General features: G+C 35.9%; 1 protein-coding gene across 2 annotated transcripts in view; it reads right to left on the bottom strand.

Annotated features, from left to right (window-relative positions):
* MCU (mitochondrial calcium uniporter) overlaps positions 1-22,463 on the bottom strand; it is a 188,504-nt gene that overhangs the window by 40,925 nt on the left and 125,116 nt on the right. For both annotated transcript variants that reach the window (XM_070226993.1, XM_005602459.3), the window contains exon 2: positions 3,500-3,569. In XM_070226993.1, coding sequence (XP_070083094.1) covers positions 3,500-3,569 — 70 coding nt within the window. The remainder of the gene's footprint in view (positions 1-3,499; positions 3,570-22,463) is intronic.

Here is a 22,463-nt window from a genome sequence, read left to right as displayed (position 1 = left end):
GAGGATCTAGGGCACAGACAAATTAAAATGAGAAGCTCAAGGGGCTGGCCCCGTGGCCGAGTGGTTAAGTTCGCGCGCTCCGCTGCAGGCGGCCCAGTGTTTCGTTGGTTCGAATCCTGGGCGCGGACATGGCACTGCTCATCAGACCACGCTGAGGCGGCGTCCCACGTGCCACAACTAGAAGAACCCACAACGAAGAATATACAACTATGTACTGGGGGGCTTTGGGGAGAAAAAGGAAAAAATAAAATCTTAAAAAAAAAAAAAATGAGAAGCTCAAAACCATATTTTTTAGATTAGGGATCTTTAACACTACCACAATCACTCTTCATAGAATAAGTGTTTCTGGTGGGTAAGTACTATTTCTGCAGGGTAAGCACATTTTTTTCTTGGAGATGGTAACTATTAATATCTCCATTTCAGAGATGAGGAAAGAAGTTTGAGAAGTTAAATACCTTGCTTAAGGTTATAAGGTGGTTAAGTGATGGAACTAGGGGGCAAACCTAGGTCTGTCTGAGTCCAAAGCTCGGCTCAACCTCTAAGCATAATACCTCTCATGAAAAGGAACACGGGCGTGGATATGGATACGTGCATGTGTACCTGTGTGCAATGTATCCAAAGCAGGTCTTGAGTTGAGGTCCATGAGACTAGGGATTCCACAAATTGGTTTGAGGGAGTCTGTATCACTAAGAAATTACATGTAAAATTTGCTATGTGTATATATAAGGTTTTTTTTCTAGAGAAAGAATCTAGAGCTTTCACCAGGACCCGCAGAAGTATTTATGACACAATAAAAATTAAGACTCTTTTAGATTGCTTTTGTAGGGAGGTTAAACATTTAAGATAATCTATATGTTTTATATCAACTGTCATAGTCATAACTAGAAGATTTGTCAACATAACTAACAAGCAATTATTGAGAAGCAGTTATATTAGGTATATATACTAGGTATATAAATACATGATTATATAATACGGTATTTTAGATTTTGCACTTTTAAAAAATGAGGGTCAAGGGGCTGGCCACGTGGCCGAGTGGTTAACGTTCCACACACTCAGCTTTGGTGGCCCAGGTTCACAGATTCCGATTCCAGGTGTGGACCTACTCCTTTCATCATCCATGCTGTGGAGGCAGCCCACATACAAAAAATAGAGGAATATTGGCACAGATGTTAGCTCAGGGCTAATCTTCCTCAAGCAAAAAAAGAGGAGAATTAGCAAGAGATGGTAGCTCAGGGTGAATCTTCCTCACAATAAAAAACAAAAACAACAACAAAAAGAGGGTCAAGTCCTCTTTTGCTATAGAATATGACCCAGCCGTCAAGACAAAGAGCAATGAATGATGGCAGAGATGTTTATTACTGGTGGCTAAACTCTATTGAAGTAGCTGTGCATTAAGCAGAGTTCTCTCATATGCTATACTGACCTAAGGTAAAATTAATTTAGAAGCACAAAATAAGAGAGATGTACAATATGAGGGCAGTAAGGATACTAAGTTGCATTAAATCAAATAATTTTGTGCTTCTATTTTTTGATAACTAGTATAAATTGGTTTTCTTAAGAAGGGCAATAGTATTGGCAGAAATTTTGGGAGCCATTTTATTTTATTTTTTTTAAGTATGTATCCTTTTAGCTTTTGTAAAAGTATTGCCTTCAAACTCTCATGAAACATAGGGACAACCTACTAGCATTTATGTCCTGGGACAACATTCAGCCAGATACCTGAATACAACTATACTATTGTTACATTACTGAAATACTTCCATACAGACTGGTATACAGGATAATAGTAACTGCATTAAGTGGTAAAATTAATAATACAAATTTCAATATGAATTCATTAGTTCAAATTAATTGTCACTGAATATCATAACAACCACTGGCACATGAGTGTCTTGTAGTGTGACTTAGTTGATATTGAATATATTTAACTTACTGAATATATATTGATATATACTGACAGTGAATATATAACAATTTCAGACAATACTATAAAAGCTTTTTTGACTAAAATGCTGTTAGTTCAGCAAAAGCTGAGAGGATTCAGCACTATAAACAATATTTTTTACATTGAGAGAAATCCTTTCTTGAAACTATCTAATGATGTTAACCTGCAATAAACCATGGAGGAAGGTAATGAACCTGAGAGTGGTGCTGGCATGGATGTGAACAGATCCCATTTGGTTGTTTAATGGGCCACAACAGTGAGTGTAAAGGTTTAGAGGGATACCTACCCACTGTTTTGGAGGGGTGTAAGGAGGGAATGCAGTCAGTGGCATTATGGTCCTCTGGCTCTCAGTCATGTGGGAAGTACTGGCACCTGTGTACCTACTCACTTTTGACTGGGGGCAACACAGCTACCTGTCCTCAGCTGTAACAAAGTGCTGAGTGCTGCTTTTTAATTTATATATTGATATTACTTTATTAATTCTTTATGTCTCTAAGAGATAAGAAAAAGAAAAGCCAGCTACTATTTTCCTTATTTTGATTCTGGCCTATTTTTCCTTTCAACCTTTCCATACTACAAATGAATAATCACAAATGGATATTTCCTCCAAGTTTAGAGAATTTAGCAAATAGGAGCACACTGTCTATATACTCAGATAACCAAGGATGTTTGGGGAGGGAGTTCTGATAATACTGCCAGTACCTATACTGATTAAATACAGGAGATCCTAGGACTTCCATGACTCATCTGAGGTTTCTTCAGTTTTAGGTGTCCTTATATATTTGCAGGATGCTCTTTTGATGGTTGCTATGCCTATAAATTAATGTTTATAAGGTTGAAATTAGAGTTCTATTAAACTAAATTTTACACAGAGGAAATATATTTAACAGTCAAGCCTAAGCAAACAATCTATTGTAAACGTGCAGTACTGGGTAAGAGAAATGACAAGAGTTGTAAACATATATCCTCCACTATAGTAAAAACTATCAAAGCCTGTTGCCTGTTTGTGGCACCATGGACATATACAAAGGTCTGTGTGCAGCCCTCAAGCATCCGTTTATTCTTTCCCACATCAAGGAAGAGTATTACAGCCCTAAGCCTAAGGGAAGAAAAGGACAAGCAAGAGCAGGAGGTCTCTGATTTTGAACTGCTTCTGTCTAGGTTCTGATGCACGAAGGAGCTGGAGCACTTAATCATTATCTAGAATAGGAAGACCCAATGGTTAGGAAATACCAAAGATGGCGCTTCTGCGATCTTCACACTATGTCCCCAGTTTTAAAACATAAATGAAAAGACTACATAATAATATTCCATGATCTATGAAAATTTGATGAGTCTATTAGTTTTTCTTCCTGATTTCTCCTCTAAATTCATTAGATCCTCATTCAAATTTGACTTCTATTTGTTAGTGCCTCCCTTCTCTCTCTAACTCCAAGCCCATCTTAAGTGAAAGAGTATGGTTTATAAATTTAAATGTCAGCTAGAGAATAGGAAACATTGAGTTAATGAAAAAAAAAACTAGACATAAAAAATGGATTTGCCAAAACTTACCATCAGAGGGCACAACAGTACTGCAATAAACAACTCCCAAATTCTGCCAAAAAGAGAGCCTTTGGTGCACCTAGAAAATACAAAAAGACACATCTACTGTCAGGACAGAACAACAAATGTTACATGCATTTGTGTATGTATATAATAAATAATAGCTTTTTGATCACTTAAATAATATGTATTCTTTGTAGAAAAGCTTAAAAATACAGATGAAAGAAAATAAAAAGTCTCTCAAACTCTTATCATCCAAACAGTGATGAATATTTTGTTTTCAGGATTTTATACAAACACATTTACATATACACACATCACATAAATTGCTTCTTCATCTACTTTTTTAAGCATTTAATATCAGTTTTAAGTGTTACCATGTCTAAACTAAAATTTTTTGATTCTTCTTTCTTTTGCCTATTTTTAGACTTGCATTTCCTTCAGGTCTTTTACTAGGAATAAGACAGTAAGTAGTTGTATCACAAATTTACTGTTATTGGGTAGAAATTTAGTCTTTCTGCTGTTCACTCTCCCTTTTTTTTTTTTAACTTGATCAGGTAATCTCACTCCTTCAGTCCTTAATCACTACCATCTTCTGAATGTCAGAAGGAAATCACTCACACTCATACCCGCCTTTATTACTTCCTCAAAGAGCAGTGTCATTGTGGATTTAGGTCTGGAATTTAGATTCATGCAATTAAACTAAGTTTCAGAAAGAATATTGAATGTTTCTGACTTGCCAAATACTTAATTTACTCCTTTGTACCTTTTACTTTTCCAGCCCCAAGAACTATTAAAGGAGGAAGAAAGGAAGGCATTAACTGACTGAAACCCAATGTATAAGCCTCAGAGGCAGATATTATATTCCACTCCATCAGCCCAAAGAAAAATGATTTAAGAGTCTACGACAATGCATACCTTAACACAACTATCGTGTATAACAGACTTTACATTATTCATGTGAATATTGTTAATTCCCATCTCCTTCCAACTGAAGACAGCATGCAGAAATGTGAGACTGACATTAATTAAAAAATGTAAATAATCATTTAAAATTACTTGAGGCTTACTTCACAGCTGATCATGACACACTAATAAGTTTTGACACTGTCGCTGAAAATCTTTAAGCTAATATATACAATGACTTTACTGTGGACTACGACTTTCAGACTTTATTTTTAAGTTTCAAAACAGTTAGTTAAACTCAGTCTTACTCAGAGATCCAGGGATGCTCTGGTTTAAGATGGGTGTGTTGGGAAATTCTACAATTTCAATCCTCTGCTTGAACACCCTAAGGGGATCCAAAGAATCCTTGGGCTCCGTGAAGTAGCTTGAAACTAATACTGGAAGACAAAAGAAGACGAGTCTCACTCTTATTCTACAAATGAGAAAACTGAGACTCGGAGAGAGAAAGTGACTTACTAAGGTTTACACATCAGAATCAGGATTAGAATCCAGGCCTCAATACAAAACACACAGGAAGTCAGTCTTGCCCTCTATAGGTCTCAGTTGGCTCAAAGATAGCATCAGGAACTAGGATGCTTAGGCATCTTCTAGGAATATAACTTTATCTAAAATGTTTAAGTTATTTTACTTCTTTTGAATAGATAAAACAAGTATATGATATAAAATTCAAAAGTACAAAAACTAAGTAAAAAATTAAGTCTTTTACACTTAATATTGATCTTCCTCCCATCCCCATGGCCCAGCTACTCAGTACCTCTCCCCAGAGGTAACTGGTTAAAACTGGGTATCCTATCAAAGAGTGTTATACAAGCTTGTGCATATATGTATTTGTGAAGATTTTTTAAAACGCAAATGGTAGCATACTATAGTCCCATTACTCATCTGACTTTCTTTCTTTCTTTTTACTTAACTCATTGTTTTTAGTGACTGATTGGAATTACATTGGTTAAATAAATTTTATGGTACATCTTTACAATTGCCTATTGACAGATAATCTTTTACTATTACAATACATGATACTAGAGTGAATATCCTTGCTTGTGGGCACAGATATGTGAGGATATAATACTACAAGAGAAACTGCCAGGTTAAAGGTATGTGCACTTTAAATTTTGAAAGCTATTGCCAAATTGTTTTCCATGGAGGTTACGTGAATTCACATACCCACCAATTACGCTCGTATTGGCTAAATGAGTATCTGGTCCCTCACACTCTCTTCAACAATGTATTCTCAAACTTTTTTATTTTGCCCGTGTCACAGGTGAATGGTATTTCACCATAGTTGTAATTTGCACTTTTTGTATTAAGAGAATTTACGCATATCTTAAACTAAGAGTTAGTTATATTTGCTTTTCTAGGAACTGAGTATTTACATCCTTGGCCATTTTTTTCAATTTGGTTCTTGGTCTTTGAATATTATTTTGTAGAACTTCTTTAAATATTAAGAAAATTAGCCCTTTGTTAACAAAATTTGTTGCAAACTTTTCTAGTTTTTTTCTTTTTACTTTGTTGATGGCATTTTTGTATGTATACAATTTTCACGTTTTACAGTCATTTGTTTGAGAGTCAAATTTATCAATCTTTTCTCTTGGTTTAAGGGGCCTGTGTCATATTTCTTAGAGGCCTTCACTACTTTGAGAATATTATAAAATTCTCCCATGGCTGCTTCTGATGTGGATTAAGGCTGCCCCAGCTAGAGAAGCCCAAGGTGACCTGGCCTACATGCCAAACTATACGACCCAGTGGACTTTTTTTATGGTATGAATTAGGACTGCCCCAGGGAGAGAAGCCCAGGGCATCCTCACCTACATGCCGATCTATATGGCCAGATTCGTATCTATAGTTATATGACCGCACAATAACCAGACCCCATCTGCACTGAAATCATTTAATGACTTTTTACATCATCTTTTCTTTTCTCCAGTAAAAATAAAAATAAGTCACGTACCCACGCCTTATAAAATTAGCCCTAACCCTCAACTCAGGGCAGCAGCAGGAGCTCTGACCGCCCGTGGGTCCTGTCCCCCACGCACCAGCTCTGCCTGCCCATGGGTCCTGTCCCCATGCCAGCGGGGGCAGCAGAAGCAGCGGCAGCAGAAGCTCTGACTGCCCATGGGTCCTGTCCCCATGCTATTCTACTCTCTAAATAAAAGAGCACTACTGCCAGATCTTGAGAGTCTAAGAAATCTTTCTTTCAACTCCTCGGCTCACCGACCCCGCATCACTTCTAGTTTAGCTTTTCAGGTTTAATTCTTTGATTTATTAGGAATTAATTTTAGTCAAATTTAAGAAGTAGAAATACAACTAATTTCCCTCTAATGATAACATAGCTGTCCCACATATTTACCTCTTATCTAAGAAGCTATTTTTTCTAATGTTCCAAATACTTATATGAATTTGGATCTTTTTCTTAACTTCTATTCTGTCCAACGATCTGTCTGCTCATGCCCTATTAACCAGACTGTTTTAACATTCTAACTTAAATATATTTTAATATGTGGTAGCACGGGCTAGTTTCCTTTCAATACTTTAATAATTTTCCTGGCTATTCTTGCTTACTTGTTTCTACATATGAACTTTAGAGTTGGTTTATCTAGTTACACATACACACACACTCCTATTAGTTTCAAAAGCAATACAGCACAGTGATTAAAAGCACAGAATCTATAATCAGTCTGCCTGAGTTTGGATTCTGATTCAGTAACTGCAATCTTGGGCAAGTTCATTAGCCTCTTTGTGCCTCAGATAACAATCAGGATCCCTCACTTCTTTCAAATTTTTGCTCAAATTTCACTTTCTGAGTGAGGCCTACTCTGGCCGCCCAATTTAAAGCGGCAATCCCATCAATTGGTACTCTGATATTTATATATTTTTCCTATCTCTCTTATGAGCAATGATGAACTTAATATAGTTATGCTTTTTTCTTACCTTCTACCATCCAGTTTAGCTTATTATTTCTCTTAGTGTTTATCTATCTATCACCGATCTACCTACATACCTCCCCCACCCACATACTTCTTTTACTGGATTTATTGGTTTTAAATGACATCTTTTGAAGTTTGTCATAAGACATGAGGTTTATACTAGTTTACATCATTTCTGTCCCTCACTCTTTCAGCTTCTGTTAGTTATATCATTACTACGTTGTCAAGGTTTTAAACATTCATATTCTGCTCTGGAAAACCTAATCTTCACATTTGCTTTAGTCTTAATTTTATAGGTCAGTGGACTCTGTGTTCAGTACCAATACTTTAACTGTAGTTTCTCCTTTCATTTCTTGGTTGGCTGAACTCCATCATCTAGAAGTAGGGCTCATGAGAGTTAAAATCCCTGAACCTTGGCATGTTAAAAAGTATTTGTTTTTGCCTTCATATTGAATGATTATTTGGATTGGTACAAAACTTCTGAATTAATCTTTCCTTGAGGACTTCATAGGTAAAGTGTTAGTGCTGAATGCTGCTCTGGAGAAGTCTGAGGCCAGTCACTGCTTTTGGAGAACGGAGCTCTCTTGGCGTAGGTGGGGATCTGAAACCATAGGTGTCATTTCTCAGGGTCTTCTCACACACCTATCTAGCCTTCACTGGATCTGTCAGCCTTTCTTCATACATTATGCTTTGGGATTGCAGAGATCTCTCTGGTTTGTGCTGAAGATGGAGCTTGTATTTTTGTTTCTTATTCTCCTTCCTATTTTAAGGTGATTCAAGAGAAGGGAAAAACCGCTGCCTTTACTGGGCCATTATTTATTTAAGTAGTAACTTTTTAATATGGACATTTTCAAACATACACAGAAATAGAGAGTACAGTGTGCTGAACTTTTTCCATGTATCCATCACCTGCTTCTAGATTTACCATTTTTTCCCACAGAGTATCTTAAAGTATCCCACATCATATCGCTTTTCCTGAAAATATTTCAGTATATGTCTACCCAGGCCATTTTAAAACAAGAAGTCCTCTCTCCTCTATGATTTTACAAATTATCCTCAACAATAATAAAAGATATTTTTGTGGCGCAGATGATTGCATAAATACATGGTTGCTTATGAACATTATTGGTTAGGATGCTCTAGAACATGGGTTGGCAGACCAGTCACCTGTTTTGGTTTTTTGGGTTTTTTTGCTGAGGAAGATTAGCTCTGAGCTAACATCTGTTGCCAATCTTCCTCGACTTTATATGTGAGTCGCTGCCACGGCATGGGTGACGAGTGGTATAGGTCTGCACCCAGGATCTGAACCTGTCAACCAAGGCTGCTGAATTGGAGCATGCCAAACTTAACCACTATGCCACAGGGCTGGCCCCCTAGTCACCTGCTTTTGTAAATAAAGTTTTACTGGAATACAATCAAGCCCATTCAATTACTATCTATAGCTCACTCATATACTTTCACACTACAATGACAGAATTGAGTAGTTGTGTAGTTGCAGGTGAGTTGAGTAACAGAGACTGTATAGCCCACAAAGCCTAAAATATTTACCATCTAACCCTTTAAGAACATGTGTGCTGACCCTTGCTGTAGAACCTTGCCTCTGTAGTTTTGAGATAACTCACTTTCCCAAAGTCCTTCTTAGTCACTTCTATAATGACACTGGCAATTACAAAATATTACTTATTAATGTCCATAAACACACATATAGGTACTTTGCTTTCTCTAAACCTAATAGCCTATAGTCTAATAAAGTCAATAGAAACAAAAATGAATTTGCTCTTGCCTTTTTTCTTCGAAATATGGCAACAACAACAAACAAACAAAGCAAAACAAAGACAAAAAAACAAGGAGAATATAAATGCTCAAGACCAAACAGGCATTGCTATTCTAAACTATACTCCATGACTCCCTCGTCTGAATATATTTCGTTGTTTAAATTGTGTATTCTTAATAAATCACAAGAAAATAGAAAGCTTTTAATAGATACTTGACTGATGTTGAAAGTTGTAAAAATACGTCACGAAGTTAAAAAATGAAAAACATTCAGGCAAATGGCATGTATTATTCACATATTTAAATTTCATAGGCAGAGACCAAGATTAAGCTTAAGAAAATAAATATTCAGAATGTGCAGAAATCACCAGAGAAAGAGTAAATCTCTAGGCAATGTCAATGCCAAATGAACAACGTGACTTGGTGCCAACAGAGTCCCTCAAACAGAAAACACAGGTTTACACTTTTGGTATGAAACAGTCCATATCTTTGATAACTAACTTGAGAACTTACAGGAAAAACAGGGGCTTGTGGCTAAAGGGAAGGAAAGTATAACATCTGCCCTGGTATTACAATCATTTCCCTTAAATCTTAACCCCAGGAGAAGAAAAATGCTAGACAGAGTTATCGAGTTAGAGTCAGGCTAAAAAACACTCTAACTTTATTTCCCCAAGTCATAAGATTCAAGCTAGTGAAAAATCAAACTTTAATATAAAAAGGCATTTTATTAAATTCAAGTCAAAACTTACCTTAAAATTCTTTACTACTATCATAAATTATGCAACTTCCCCTACACTCAACCTTTCATCATACAGAAGAGCAAACTCAGCAATATATTCCTGCCAGCAACTTGGGAAGACTCTCAAGTCTAAATAACCTGTTAATATCTCCAGAATGTTCATAGTCAGTCAGACATTAGACCAGAAGGGGAAAAAAACAGAAGAAAAGAAAGAAAGAGGGGCTGGACCTGTGGTGTAGTGGTTGGATTCACACACTTTGCTTTGGCAGCCCAGGGTTTGCAGGTTCAATCCTGGGTGCAGACCTACGCACGGCTCATCAAGCCATGCTGTGGTGGCGTCCCATATACAAAATAAAGGAAGAGTGACATGGATGTTAGCTTGGGGACAATCTTCCTCAAGCAAAAGGAGGAAGACTGGCAACAGACGTTAGCTCAGGGCCAATCTTCCTCACAAAAAAAAAGATGTGATATAGGCAGAAAACACTGTAGCCCAGTTCCAACTTACTATCTTGAATTTCAACCCCTAAGTTTCAGTTTCCACATTTGTCAAATTAAAAACAATAGCAATGACAATAAAATCGACTATTTCACAAGGTGGATTTCATTTAAGGATAAGTGATAATATAAATGTGGCATTTGAAATTCAACTAATGTTCTACCTAAATGTAAGATATTCAGAAATATAAACTCAAAACAAAACTTCAATCTCCTTAAGGGACTGACTTTTATTGTAAAGAATTTAATAAGTGTAATGTACTTCAAAAGCCACAATTATCTCTAAACAAAGAGATATTATACAATATAAACACCTCATGATATTAAAGGTAGAAACCTGAGGTTTTAAAAGAGAATCTCTTCAGACTGCACCATAAGAAACATTTAAAGGGTTATACTAAATACAGGGCATATTTCATTCTTCTTTCAATAACTCACCAAGGCAACAAAGTTTCTGATACAGTTTAAGTGAAAGTGGGATTTATACTTTGTGAGTTCAATTATATATTACAGCTTAGTATTAGAAAATTTTCTCCTTGAATGTATTATTAAAAATGGTTGCTACATTTTATTATAACATGGGCAATACTTCCCCCACTAGAATATATTATTACTTCATAATAGAAGTCATGATTCAATTTATATACTTTTGATTTCCAAGAGAATTTCACATTTATAGAACAAGGCAATATGAAAGACTTTTTGTTACATCTTTCAACTTCAGTTTTCTAATTGGGAAATCAAATCTACATCCAAAATTATCAATAAGGTTATTTAAAAGTTAACAGTTGTCCACCAAACTCACAATGCTTTGAGGATTAAGATAATATATATAAAAGCATACAAGGCAAGACCTTAGCCATAAAATTCTTCACTGCTGATCTAGCAATAGACTAAAATAATCAAAGCACTCAAACCTTAACTATAACTAGTTGTGTACCACATCATTCAACATAATATGAATTGATGAAACGTCACTTTTTATCCAAATACAAATATTTACCCATTTAACAGTATTAGGCTATGCTCATTATAGCAAATTCTCTTACCTTAGGTTTTGAAATCAACAAGGATCTAAGATTGAAAAGATCAGTGATATTTCTAGTTGATCGCTACTTATGAAGTTAAAACAATTGGCATAAATTTGGTATAAATCAACTTTATTGATAAACAGTGTTTCTATTTTAGATTTTGGTATTACTCCCAAATTATAACCTATAGTTTATATTGTACAAGAACCAGAGTGCAATAACTACTAAAATTTCATTGTGTAGTTTAGAGTCTTAGTATCTGAGGCAATTCTACACCTAAATGTGGAATGTGTTTATACCCTGATGGTTGCTACATTGTCCTTAATGAGGGCACTTCTACTCTCTGGGGTCTAATGACAGATACGTTAATGACACCAGAGCAAGGAATTTCTGCTTTTCTTAAGTGACAACCTGCCTTCCCCATAGTGAATTAGAAAGTTCTTTCCATTTTGTTCCTTTCCTTCTATTTATTAAGAACATACTAGTCACAAGAAAAGTGGAAATTGTGGCCCCTTTATATCACCCTGTTTTTTTTACAACTATTACTTTATCCAACATTTTATTATGAAACTTTTCAAACATACAGCAAAGTTGAAAGAATTTTACAGTGAATACTCTTTTATATCCTTCACCTAGATCCTACATTATCATGCTATCTATCCATCCCTTTATTTTACAGAAAGTCTTAATTCTCATAGTTTCTTTTATCACTTTTAAATGTATTACATTCTCCAACTCCATTTCCTTTACAACTCTCCTGCACTGCTCCTAGATTTTGTCTGTATCTGTTTTCATTTTATACTGTATTCTAATTACAGTTACGCTTTGCTAAATGATGGGGATACCTTCTGAGAAACACACTGTTGGGTGATTTCATCATTGTGTGAACATCATAGAGTGTACTTACACAAACCTAGATGGTATAGCCTACTACACAGGTATAGCCTAGGAAAAGCTTAGTAAATATTTATTTAATTGAGTTGTTTTCTTCCTTGTACTTCAATGTCTTTGACAAATTTTGTAACTTTGTTTTGTGTTCCAGTTTCCCTCCCCAGGGAACTACTACTGACTTGTTATTTTACTGCTAAACTACTCTGAGAAATATAGAAGTAATTATGATTTCTATAAGCATTTTGGGAGAAATTCAGAGTACCAATTTTTTCATATACGTATTAAGTGTACTTGGCTGCTGTAGGTGTAAATGTATTCCATATTATATCAAGATGGTCATAAAATATACAGTAGTCCCCCTCTTACCCGCAGTTTTCCTTTCTGTGGTTTCAGTTACTATCATGGTCTGAAAACATTAAATGGAAAATTCCAGAAATAAGCAATTCATAAGTTTTAAATTGCAGGCCATTCTGAATAGCCTGAGGAAATCTCACCCCATCCAACTCCATCCTGCCCATCTGTGAATCATTCTTTGTCCAGTGTACCCATGCTGTATACGCTACCAGTCCATCAGTCCCTTAGTTGGGAAAAAATGTAGTACCTCTATACAGCTGTCCCCTGATAGCCGTAGGGGACTGGTTTCAGGATCTCTGCAGACACTCAAATCCATGGATGCTCAATTCCTTCAGTAAGCCCTCCATATCCGCAAGTTCTACAAATGCAGGTTCAACCAACTGCGGATTGCAAACATAGTAAAGGCTCCACAGTTAGCTGAACCTGCTGATGTGGAACCTGCAGATGTGGAGGACCAACTGCATAGGGTTGGGTATTACCCATGATTTCAGGCATCCACTGGGGATCTTAGAAAGTATCCCCGGCAGATAAGGGAGGACTACTGTACTGCTAATTTTTATTTTTAAACAACAAAAAACCCAAATGCAAAATACTTATTTTAAAGGACTCACTGTCGTATAAAACCTAGCATTTGCACCTTTCAACAATCATTTGTAAAATTCAAAGCAGCATATAGATTTAGACATAAGAGAATGAAATCAGGATGTAAACTACACAGGAGCATGAATTCTCAATAAGTATTCATTAAATGAATAAACATAGCTGGTTTAAAAGATATTTTTATTGAGAGTAAAAGCGGAACTTTAGGGCCGGCCCAGTGGTGCAGCAGTTAAGTTCACACGTTCTGCTTCTTGGCGGCCCAGGGTTCACCGGTTGGGATCCCAGGTGCACACACAGCACCGCTGGGCAAAAGCCATGCTGTGGTAGGCATCCCACGTATAAAGTAGAGGAAGACAGGCATGGATGTTAGCTCAGGGCCAGTCTTCCTCAGCAAAAAGAGGAGGATTGGCAGTAGTTAGCTCAGGGCTAATCTTCCTCAAAAAAAAAAGGAACTTTATTGGTTGCTCTTTTTGATTGACAGTTCAAATTTGGATATGGTTCTTTTCATCACCTGATTTCATATTTCCTTCCATAGTACCATAAACTCTGTGGAATCTCATTATTTGTTGATATAACAATATTGGGAAAATAGGTAGTTGCATCTATAAATTGATGTATTGGGATAATACTCCTTTATCTGAAGTGGCATAAAAGTTAAAAGATTTCCAAAAGTTCTTACTTTTCCTATTTTGGCTTAATGACGAGTAGATAGGTGTTAGTTATATTATTCTCTGTACATAATGAAATATTTTGTATTTTCTTCTATGTTGCCGGTGTCTGGGGGCTATGAGATTTCTGTGCTTGTTCTGGATAACTGCTACTCAAAATGCAGTCCAAGGATCTGCAGCATCAGCAGCAGATGAACGTGCTATAAATTCAGATGCTCAGGCCCCACCTCAGACTTATCGAATCATAATTTGCCTTTTAATAAGATTACTAGGAAACTCACATGGACATTACAGTTTGAGAAGCACTGCCATAGTGCACCTAGATGAGATTCAAGGGGGTACATTAGTTAGGTGTAGTAGTCTCAGACATTTCACCTTTCTCATTTATTGAGACCTCAGCATAAGCAAGGGCTCACAGAGAAGCAACACGACATAACAAAAAAAATATCACATTAAGAGTTTGAAAACCTAGATTCTAGTCTCATCTCTACTTGTGTGACCTTGAACCGTAGTTCTTATTTGTAAAATGAATGGGTTATACAACATACATTGTAAGGCCCTTCTAACTCTGAAATTCTATAAGTTTATGAAAATAAATAGGTATTTAGGGAAATGGTTCAACTATGTGTGATATCTCAAGACACCAGGCCTACTTTTAATGCTATAGGAGCCTGTCCATCAATTACTTTTTATTTACTTAGGTTTGAAAATCAACCTCTATCTTTCATTTTCACACTTGGTTTCTGGAAGATGCACTATGGTGAATAACTTAGGAAGTGGGAGGCTGCTATTAATAATTCCCCTCACTGCTTCCTTTGTTCTTGAATGCTGAGAAAACACAGGTAACAGACAGGATTCTGGAAAAAGTAAAATCAGATTCTCTATTTTGTACAAGAGCAGGAGAATGTTATTGTTCTTAGGAAAAATATAGCTGAAGCATTTAGAGGTGAAGGATTATGATGTTTGACACTGTCAAAAAGATCAGGAAATAATAAAGAATAATAATATGTATGTGTGCATATATACACGTGTATGTGCAGAGAAAGAAATAAACCAAATACGGCAAAATATTTAATAGCTGATAAGGGGCTGGCCTGGTGGCTGAGTGGTTAAGTTTGCACACTCTGCTTTGGTGGCCCAGGGTTTCACCAGTTCAGATCCTGGGCAAAGACATGGCACCGCTCATCAAGCCATGCTGAGGTGGCATCCCACATAGCACAACTAGAAGGACCTGCAACTAAAATATATAACTACATACTGGGGGGCTTTGGGGAGAAAGAAAAATAAAAAGAAGATTGGCAACAGATGTTAGCTCAGGTGCCAATTAAAAAAAAATAGCTGATGAATCTAGGTGAAGGGTATAAGACTGTACATTGTACTCTTTCTGCAATTTTTTTCTGTAGGTTTGAAATTTTTTCCAAATAAAAGTTGAGAAAGAAAAATATTTAACATAAATATAATATCTACTGACCCCAAAATGCCCTATTGTATTCTTCTCTCTTTTTTTAAAGTAAAATATAGTAGGTTTAGTTTTCTGTAAGCTTTAAAATGCACCAGAAAAGCTAGGGTAGAAAGATTTAAAAAATCATTATATAGAAGATGTCAGTAACACTCCCATGTTGCTTCTTTATTCTGTCCTTTAGTTACACACTTGCTTAATTTTTTTTTTCTTAACTAAGGATAAAATAAAAGGAGGGAAAGAAGTGGTGGTGAGAAGTCGTCTCACATGTTCCTTATATTAATGAAATAAACAATTTCAAACCAAAATTAGACCTTGTGTGATTTTCATTTTTGCTCTAGCTTCAGCTAATAATGAAAAGGAATGTAGTTACCACTCACAAATATAAATAACTACAGGCCTTTTTTATTCCCCTGAAACAAGAGGGACACAACAGCTGCTATAAAAATCACTTTCCACCCTCCCATCTGTTGTGTAATAGACTTATACCACAAGACCAAAATATAAAAAGAGAAAGTAATAGCAAAGTAGTTGGCTTTGTTTCAGAATTCCTTTTTCATTTATTGTAAGTTATTTTACCTAGTTTAAAACAAAATAAATATGCTGCCTGCATGTCTAATGTAACTGTCCTGGTTAACTGTAAGCCTCAGTCTGGAATACGAGTAACAGAAGCGTGTATTAGCTGGCTGACAATGTTCCTTCCGTCCTTCCAGACTTTATCCAACAGGAAAACCATGAGAAAAAAAATCCACCTTCAATTAATTGGAGATTTAAAGACATTTATAAGTTTTACTTGTCTTTAACACTCTGGCCTCATACAAATATACAGATTTTGATAACCTTTCCTCCTTTTATCTACCATTAGCAAAGGGGATTTATTTTAATTTGCTTGATTTTTCTTTTTAAAGATTGGCACCTGAGCTAACATCTGTTGCTAATCCTCCCTTTTTTCTTTTTCTTTCTTTTTTCTTCCCTTCCTCTCCCCAAAGCCATCCAGCAGACAGTTGCACATTCTAGTTGTAGGTCCCTCTGGCTGTGCTATGTGGGACGCCTCCTCAGCACGGCTTGTTGAGTGGTGCCATGTCTGTGCCCAGGATCCGAACTGGCGAAACCCTAGGACACTGGAGCAGAGTACGTGAACTTAACCATTTGGCTATGGGGCCAACTCCAAATTTGCTTGATTTTTAAAAATATCCTTAACAAAGCCGTTCCAGGGTGTAACTTCAGACAATGGACACATTACTCAAAATTAATACAAAAGAATAAAAGTCATTAAAGGTCTTAGTGCAGTACAAAGGGTAAGATCAAATAAGATAGTCAAAATAATTTTCATATATAACTCAAAACTGAAAACTCTTAACCCAGAATAGTCCTCAGTCCACTCTGCCTGACTCTAGCTGTTTAGGGATCACATGGAGACCAATCGCTTAGCAAACAACTTTCGTTTGAGAGACTGGCAGATCCTTATCTACATATAGAGATTCTTGTTACCACTATCACTACCATCCTCTTCATTTCCTAAGTATGCACAGGTCACAATTTTTCAAATTATTTTATTTATCCTTGGTCTGTTCCACAAAGAATTTGAGGCAACTACAACACAAACACAAACCATAAAATGGTGGCAAATTTTTTAGAATTCCAAAATGAAAATAAAAAAACCAGGACCAAGAAAAATAAAAATAAAAACAAAGACTGGAGAAAAAGAGTATATGGGCCATCCAAACTTTCACAACTACTAGATTAAGTTCCATATTTGGCTCTAAGCCTCCGTGGTAGCCAGAATAATGGTCCCCCAAAGACGTCCATGTCCTAATCTCTGGAATTTGTGGGCATGTTACATGGTGAAGGGACATTAAGGTTGCAGATGGAATTAAGGTTGCTAAGAAACTAAATTTAAAATAGAGAGATTATCCTGGATTATCTGGATAGGACCAAGGTTATCACAGGGGCCTTCCAACAGTTAGAGGAAGATGTGGCTTTGGAGAATCAGAGAGATGGCAGTGAGAAAGACTCACCCGGAAGGTGAGTCTTGGAAGGGGGCCAAGGCAAGTGGGTAGCCTCTGGAAGCTAATAAAGGCAAGAAAACAGATTCTCCCTTGGAGCCTCCAGAAAGGAAGTCAGCCTTGCTGACACCTTGGTTTCAGCCCAGTGAGACCTGTACTGGACTTTCAACCTACTGAACAGTAAGACAATAAATTTTTGTTGTTTTAAGTCACAAAGTTTGTGGTAATTTGTTAGAGCAACAATAGAAAACTATTAAAGCCTCCTAGCCCTCAAGACAAAAAGACAACACAATCAGTGATAATTCTCATTAACAGAAGGGAGGAAGCAAACAATTTGTCAGGAAAGGCAAAACATTTTCCAGCAGGAAGTTCTAAAAGAAATTTCTGTTGTCGTGCTTTATATAGGAGGCTCTGAGTAATATCGGATACAGGGTTCTCAATAATATTCTGGGTATTAGATAAATAAGAAATTTCACAGGATTGCTTCTTAGATCATTCTTTGATAAAAGACGAGAATATCTTTATCATCTTAAAATACAACTGAGTAAGGTCAATCTTTGAGGGAGTAAAATAATACAAACCAAATTTTTTTTTGCAGAGACAGCTTAATTTCAAAAGATTATAACTTAGAACAGCATAATATTATGCACAATTAAGTGCAATAATTTATAAAGTTCATTTAGAATTAAAAACCATTAACAGATCTATATACGGATAAATCTCAAGATTTAAAAAAGTAAATTGCAGTATATGCAAATTACAGTACTTTATACATAAATTTAAAAGAAATACATAGATGTTACTTTACTTTTCACATTTACACATACATATATACAATAATGTGTTTAATATATTTAAATATTAAGATATATGGGAAGGATATAATTTTATGGTAATTATCTCTGGGGAAATAGAGTTTTGGGATTGGAGATGGGAACAAGGGTAGCTTTAAATTTGTTGTATTGTATTGTATATTTATTGTTTATTTTCTTAGTAAAAAAGATTTGAAACAAATATATCAAAATGTAATATTTCAATTAAGGGTGGTATTTGTTGTATAATTCTCTGTAATTTGTTTTACAAAAATTTCCAAATTATTAAAAAGGAAGGAAGAAAAGGACTGTTTATCCTTTGAACAGTCTTCAACAAACACCATTTCTCCAGTCAGGCTTTTCATGGGAGCTGAAAAGAAGAAAGCTGAAGATTTTATTTTCTCATAAAGGCTTGGACTTTACATTAACAAAACCAAACAGCATTTATTAATTTGAGTTTGGCTTTTGTTGCTTAACATTATATCTATTAGATTCATCCATGTTGTTGAGTACAGCAGTAGTTAGTTCTTTTCATTGCTGCATATCCTTGTATCCATTATATAAATCCATTGTAGGAGTATTCCAAAATGGACGTTTGAGCTATTTCCCAATTTGGCTAATAATGCTGCATGACCAGTCTTTATATGTCTTTTGTATGCATATTGTTTCGGTATATAGCTGGGAGTAGAACTGCTGGGTCATAGGATACACAAATATTCAGCTTTAACAGATACTGCCAGTTTTTCAAAGAGGAAGGTACCAACTTACACATCTACTAGTGTTTAAGAGTTGCAGATGCTCCACATTCTTGTGAATACCTGGTATTGTCAGTTTTGTTAAATTTTGACCATTCTGGTAGATGCGTATGTCATCTCTTAGTTGTTTTATTCCTTGATGATTAATAAGTATGAGATCCTATTCATATTTTCATTGGCCATTTGGATATCCTCTTGTGAGCAGCAATTCAAGTCTTTTGCTCACTTCTTTGTTTTTTTCTTATCAATTATTACATTTTTAAACATAGTTGGGATATGAGTCTTTGTCATATGTGTACTGCCAATGTCTTTTCTCACTCTGTAGCTTGCTGCCCTTCTCTCTTAATGGCATCTTGATGAACAAAAATTTTAATGGAATCCTATTAGCAATCTTTTCCTTTATGGTTAGTACTTTTTGTATCTTGTTTAAGAAATCTTTTCCTACTCCAAGGTCATGAAGATATTCTCCTATGCTTTCTTTAACATGTTTTAGTGTTTTACCTTTCACATTTATATTTTACCTAGACTTTTTTTTGTCTGATGTGAGGTGAGGCCAAGATTAAGTTTATTTTTTCCATATGGTATCAAATTGACCCAGAACCACGTATTGAAAAGACTATCCTTTCTCCACTGAATTGAGGTGGAGCATTTGTTGTATATCAGATGTGTGGGTCTGTTTCTGTACTTTCTACTTTGTTGCATTTGTCCATTCACCCACCATTGCATCAGTTCTACACTATTCTTAATTACTATAGCTTTATTAAGTCTTAATATGTGGTAGTGTAAATCCTTCAATTTTGTTTTCTTCAAGATTGTCTTTACTATTCTCAGCCCTCTGCATTTCCATATATATTTTAGAATCAGTTTGTTAATTCTCACAAAAAAATTTTCCTGGGATTTTGACTAGGATTATATTGAATCAATTTGGGGAGAACTGACAACTAAACAATGTTGAGTTTTCCAGTCCACAAACAGAGTATATTCTTCCATTTACTTGGGTCTTCTTGTTGATGTTCTCTGTAGAGGTTTGACAAATCTTTCAGTAGATTTATTACCAGACATTTTCATGTTTTTTGATGTTATTGTAAAGAGTATCATTTTTCAAATTTCATTTTCTAATTGTTGGCATAAAGAGATACAACTAATTTTTTGGGGCTGGCCCCGTGGCCGAGTGGTTAAGTTCGCACGCTCCGCTGCAGGCGGCCCAGTGTTTCATTGGTTCGAATCCTGGGTGCGGACATGGCACTGCTCATGAAACCACGCTGAGGCAGCGTCCCAGATGCCACAACTAGAAGGACCCACAACGAAGAATATACAACTATGTACTGGGGGGCTTTGGGGAGAAAAAGGAAAAAATAAAATCTTTAAAAAAAAAAAAAAAAGAGATACAACTAATTTTTTAAAGACTTTGTAGTGAAGTATATGTATCAGAAATGAATATCCTAAGTGTTACAGCTTGTTGAATTTTTACAAACTGATCACATCGAACATATAACCAATTTTTATACACTGACTTCATTTCCAGGAATGTTGTGATATTTATATATTAATTTTATATTTTATCTGTAGATTCTTTTGGATTGTGACCTGCAAATCATGTCACCGGCAAATAAAACAGTTCTATATCTTTCTTTCTGATATTAAGACTTTTATTTCTTTTTCTTCCCTTATTGAACTGGTTAGGACCTAAAGTCCAATAGCGAATAATGGTGGTGGCAGCCACATCCTTAACTCAAGCATGATCTCAAGAGAAAAGTCTTTCAATATTTTACCACTAAGTATGACATTTATTGTAAATTTTTAGTAGATAACCCTTTATCAGATTAAGGGAGTTCCTGTCTATTCCTAGTTTGTTGAGAGGGTTTTTTTGGTTGTTGCTACTTATTTGTTTGTTTTTTGGAGGATGTTTGTACCTCCAAGAAGGTTTGTACATCAAAGAAGATGACCTATAATTTCCCTTTCTTATAATGTCCTTGCTGGCCACAAAACAAGTTATAATGCATTCCTACTTTTTACAGTGTTTAGAAGAGTTTCTTTAAGATAGCTATTATTTCTTCTTTAAATGTTAAAGAATTCATCAGTGAAGCCACATCTGGGCCAGGAGTCTTCTATGTGGGAAGGCTTTAATTATAAATTAAATTTATTTTTATAGATATAAGACTAATCAGATTTTGCATTTCTTCTAGTATGGATTCTTGTGGGGGTGTTTTTGGGGGGCTCTTTTATTTTAAATAACACATTATTGAGATCTAATTCACATGACATACAATTCACCTATTTGAAGTATACAATTCAATGATATTTAGTATACACACAGAGTTGTGTGAAACCATCACCACAATCAGTTTCAGAACACTTTTGTCACCCCAAAAACCTTGTACCCATTAGCAGTCATTTCCTGTTCCTCCATATCTCCAACCCCTGATAATCACTAATCTACTTTCCATCTCTATGTGATAGCAGCCCTGATTATCAGTTCGCCTACATTAAATCCCAGCATATATGGGGTTAAAATCAAAAGCTTATCCCTTGGCTTCCCGGCACGAGAATCCACCATTCACCATGGAGGCAGACAACCAAGGATAACCACCTGGATTCCATTATCTCCGCCTCCTGGCAAGCAGCCTCCCAAGGCCAAATGTGAGGTGGTGGGAAAGCTCTGAGCAGCAAGGTCACAGGCTACTCCTCCCCGCCCCCCACAAGCAGACACAATCCTTGCAACCTTTAAAACCCCTTGCCTCCCATCTTTCAGGGAAATGAGATGAATTTGAGGGTTCACTCTGGTCTCCTGGCTGACGTCACCCAAAATAAGAACCTTTCCTTGCCTCAAGCCTGGCATTCTAGCTTTTATTTGGCCCCTCTTGTGTGGCAGTTAAGAAAACCATGTTTGTAGCCAGTAACATACGGATTTGCCTATTCTGGACTTTTCATAGAAATGAATATGTGGAATTTTGTCACCAGCTTCTTTTAGTTAGCATAATGTTTTCAAGGTTCATCTGTGTTTTAACATATATCAGTATTCCATTCCTTCTTATTGCCAAATAACATTCCATTGTATGGACATATGACAGTTTGTTTATCCATTCATCAGTCGATAGGCATTTGGGTTGTTTCCACTTTTCGGCTATTATGAAGAGTGCTGATATGAACACTTGTGTACAAGTTTTTGTGTGGATATATGTTTTTATTTCTCTTGGGTAGATACCTGGATGAAGAATTATGGGATAATATGGGAACTCTCTAGGTAACATCTTGAGGAATTGTCAAACTGATTTTATAAAGTGGCTGCGCCATTTTACATTCCCACCAGCAATGTATAACGGTTCTAATTTCTCTACATCCTCACCAACACTTACTACCTGTCTTTTTTATTATAGCCATCTGAGTGGATGTGAAGTGGTATTTCACTGTGGTTTTGATTTCCATTTTTCTGATGACTAATGATGTTGAGCATTTTTTCATGTGCTCATTGGCTATCTTTACACCTTTGTTCAAGAAAT

This window comes from Equus caballus, chromosome 1 (genome assembly GCF_041296265.1).
Source record: "Equus caballus isolate H_3958 breed thoroughbred chromosome 1, TB-T2T, whole genome shotgun sequence".
NCBI lineage: Eukaryota > Metazoa > Chordata > Mammalia > Perissodactyla > Equidae > Equus > Equus caballus.
The sequence above is the reverse complement of the archived record's forward strand: the minus strand, read 5'-3'. Positions and strand labels throughout refer to the sequence as shown.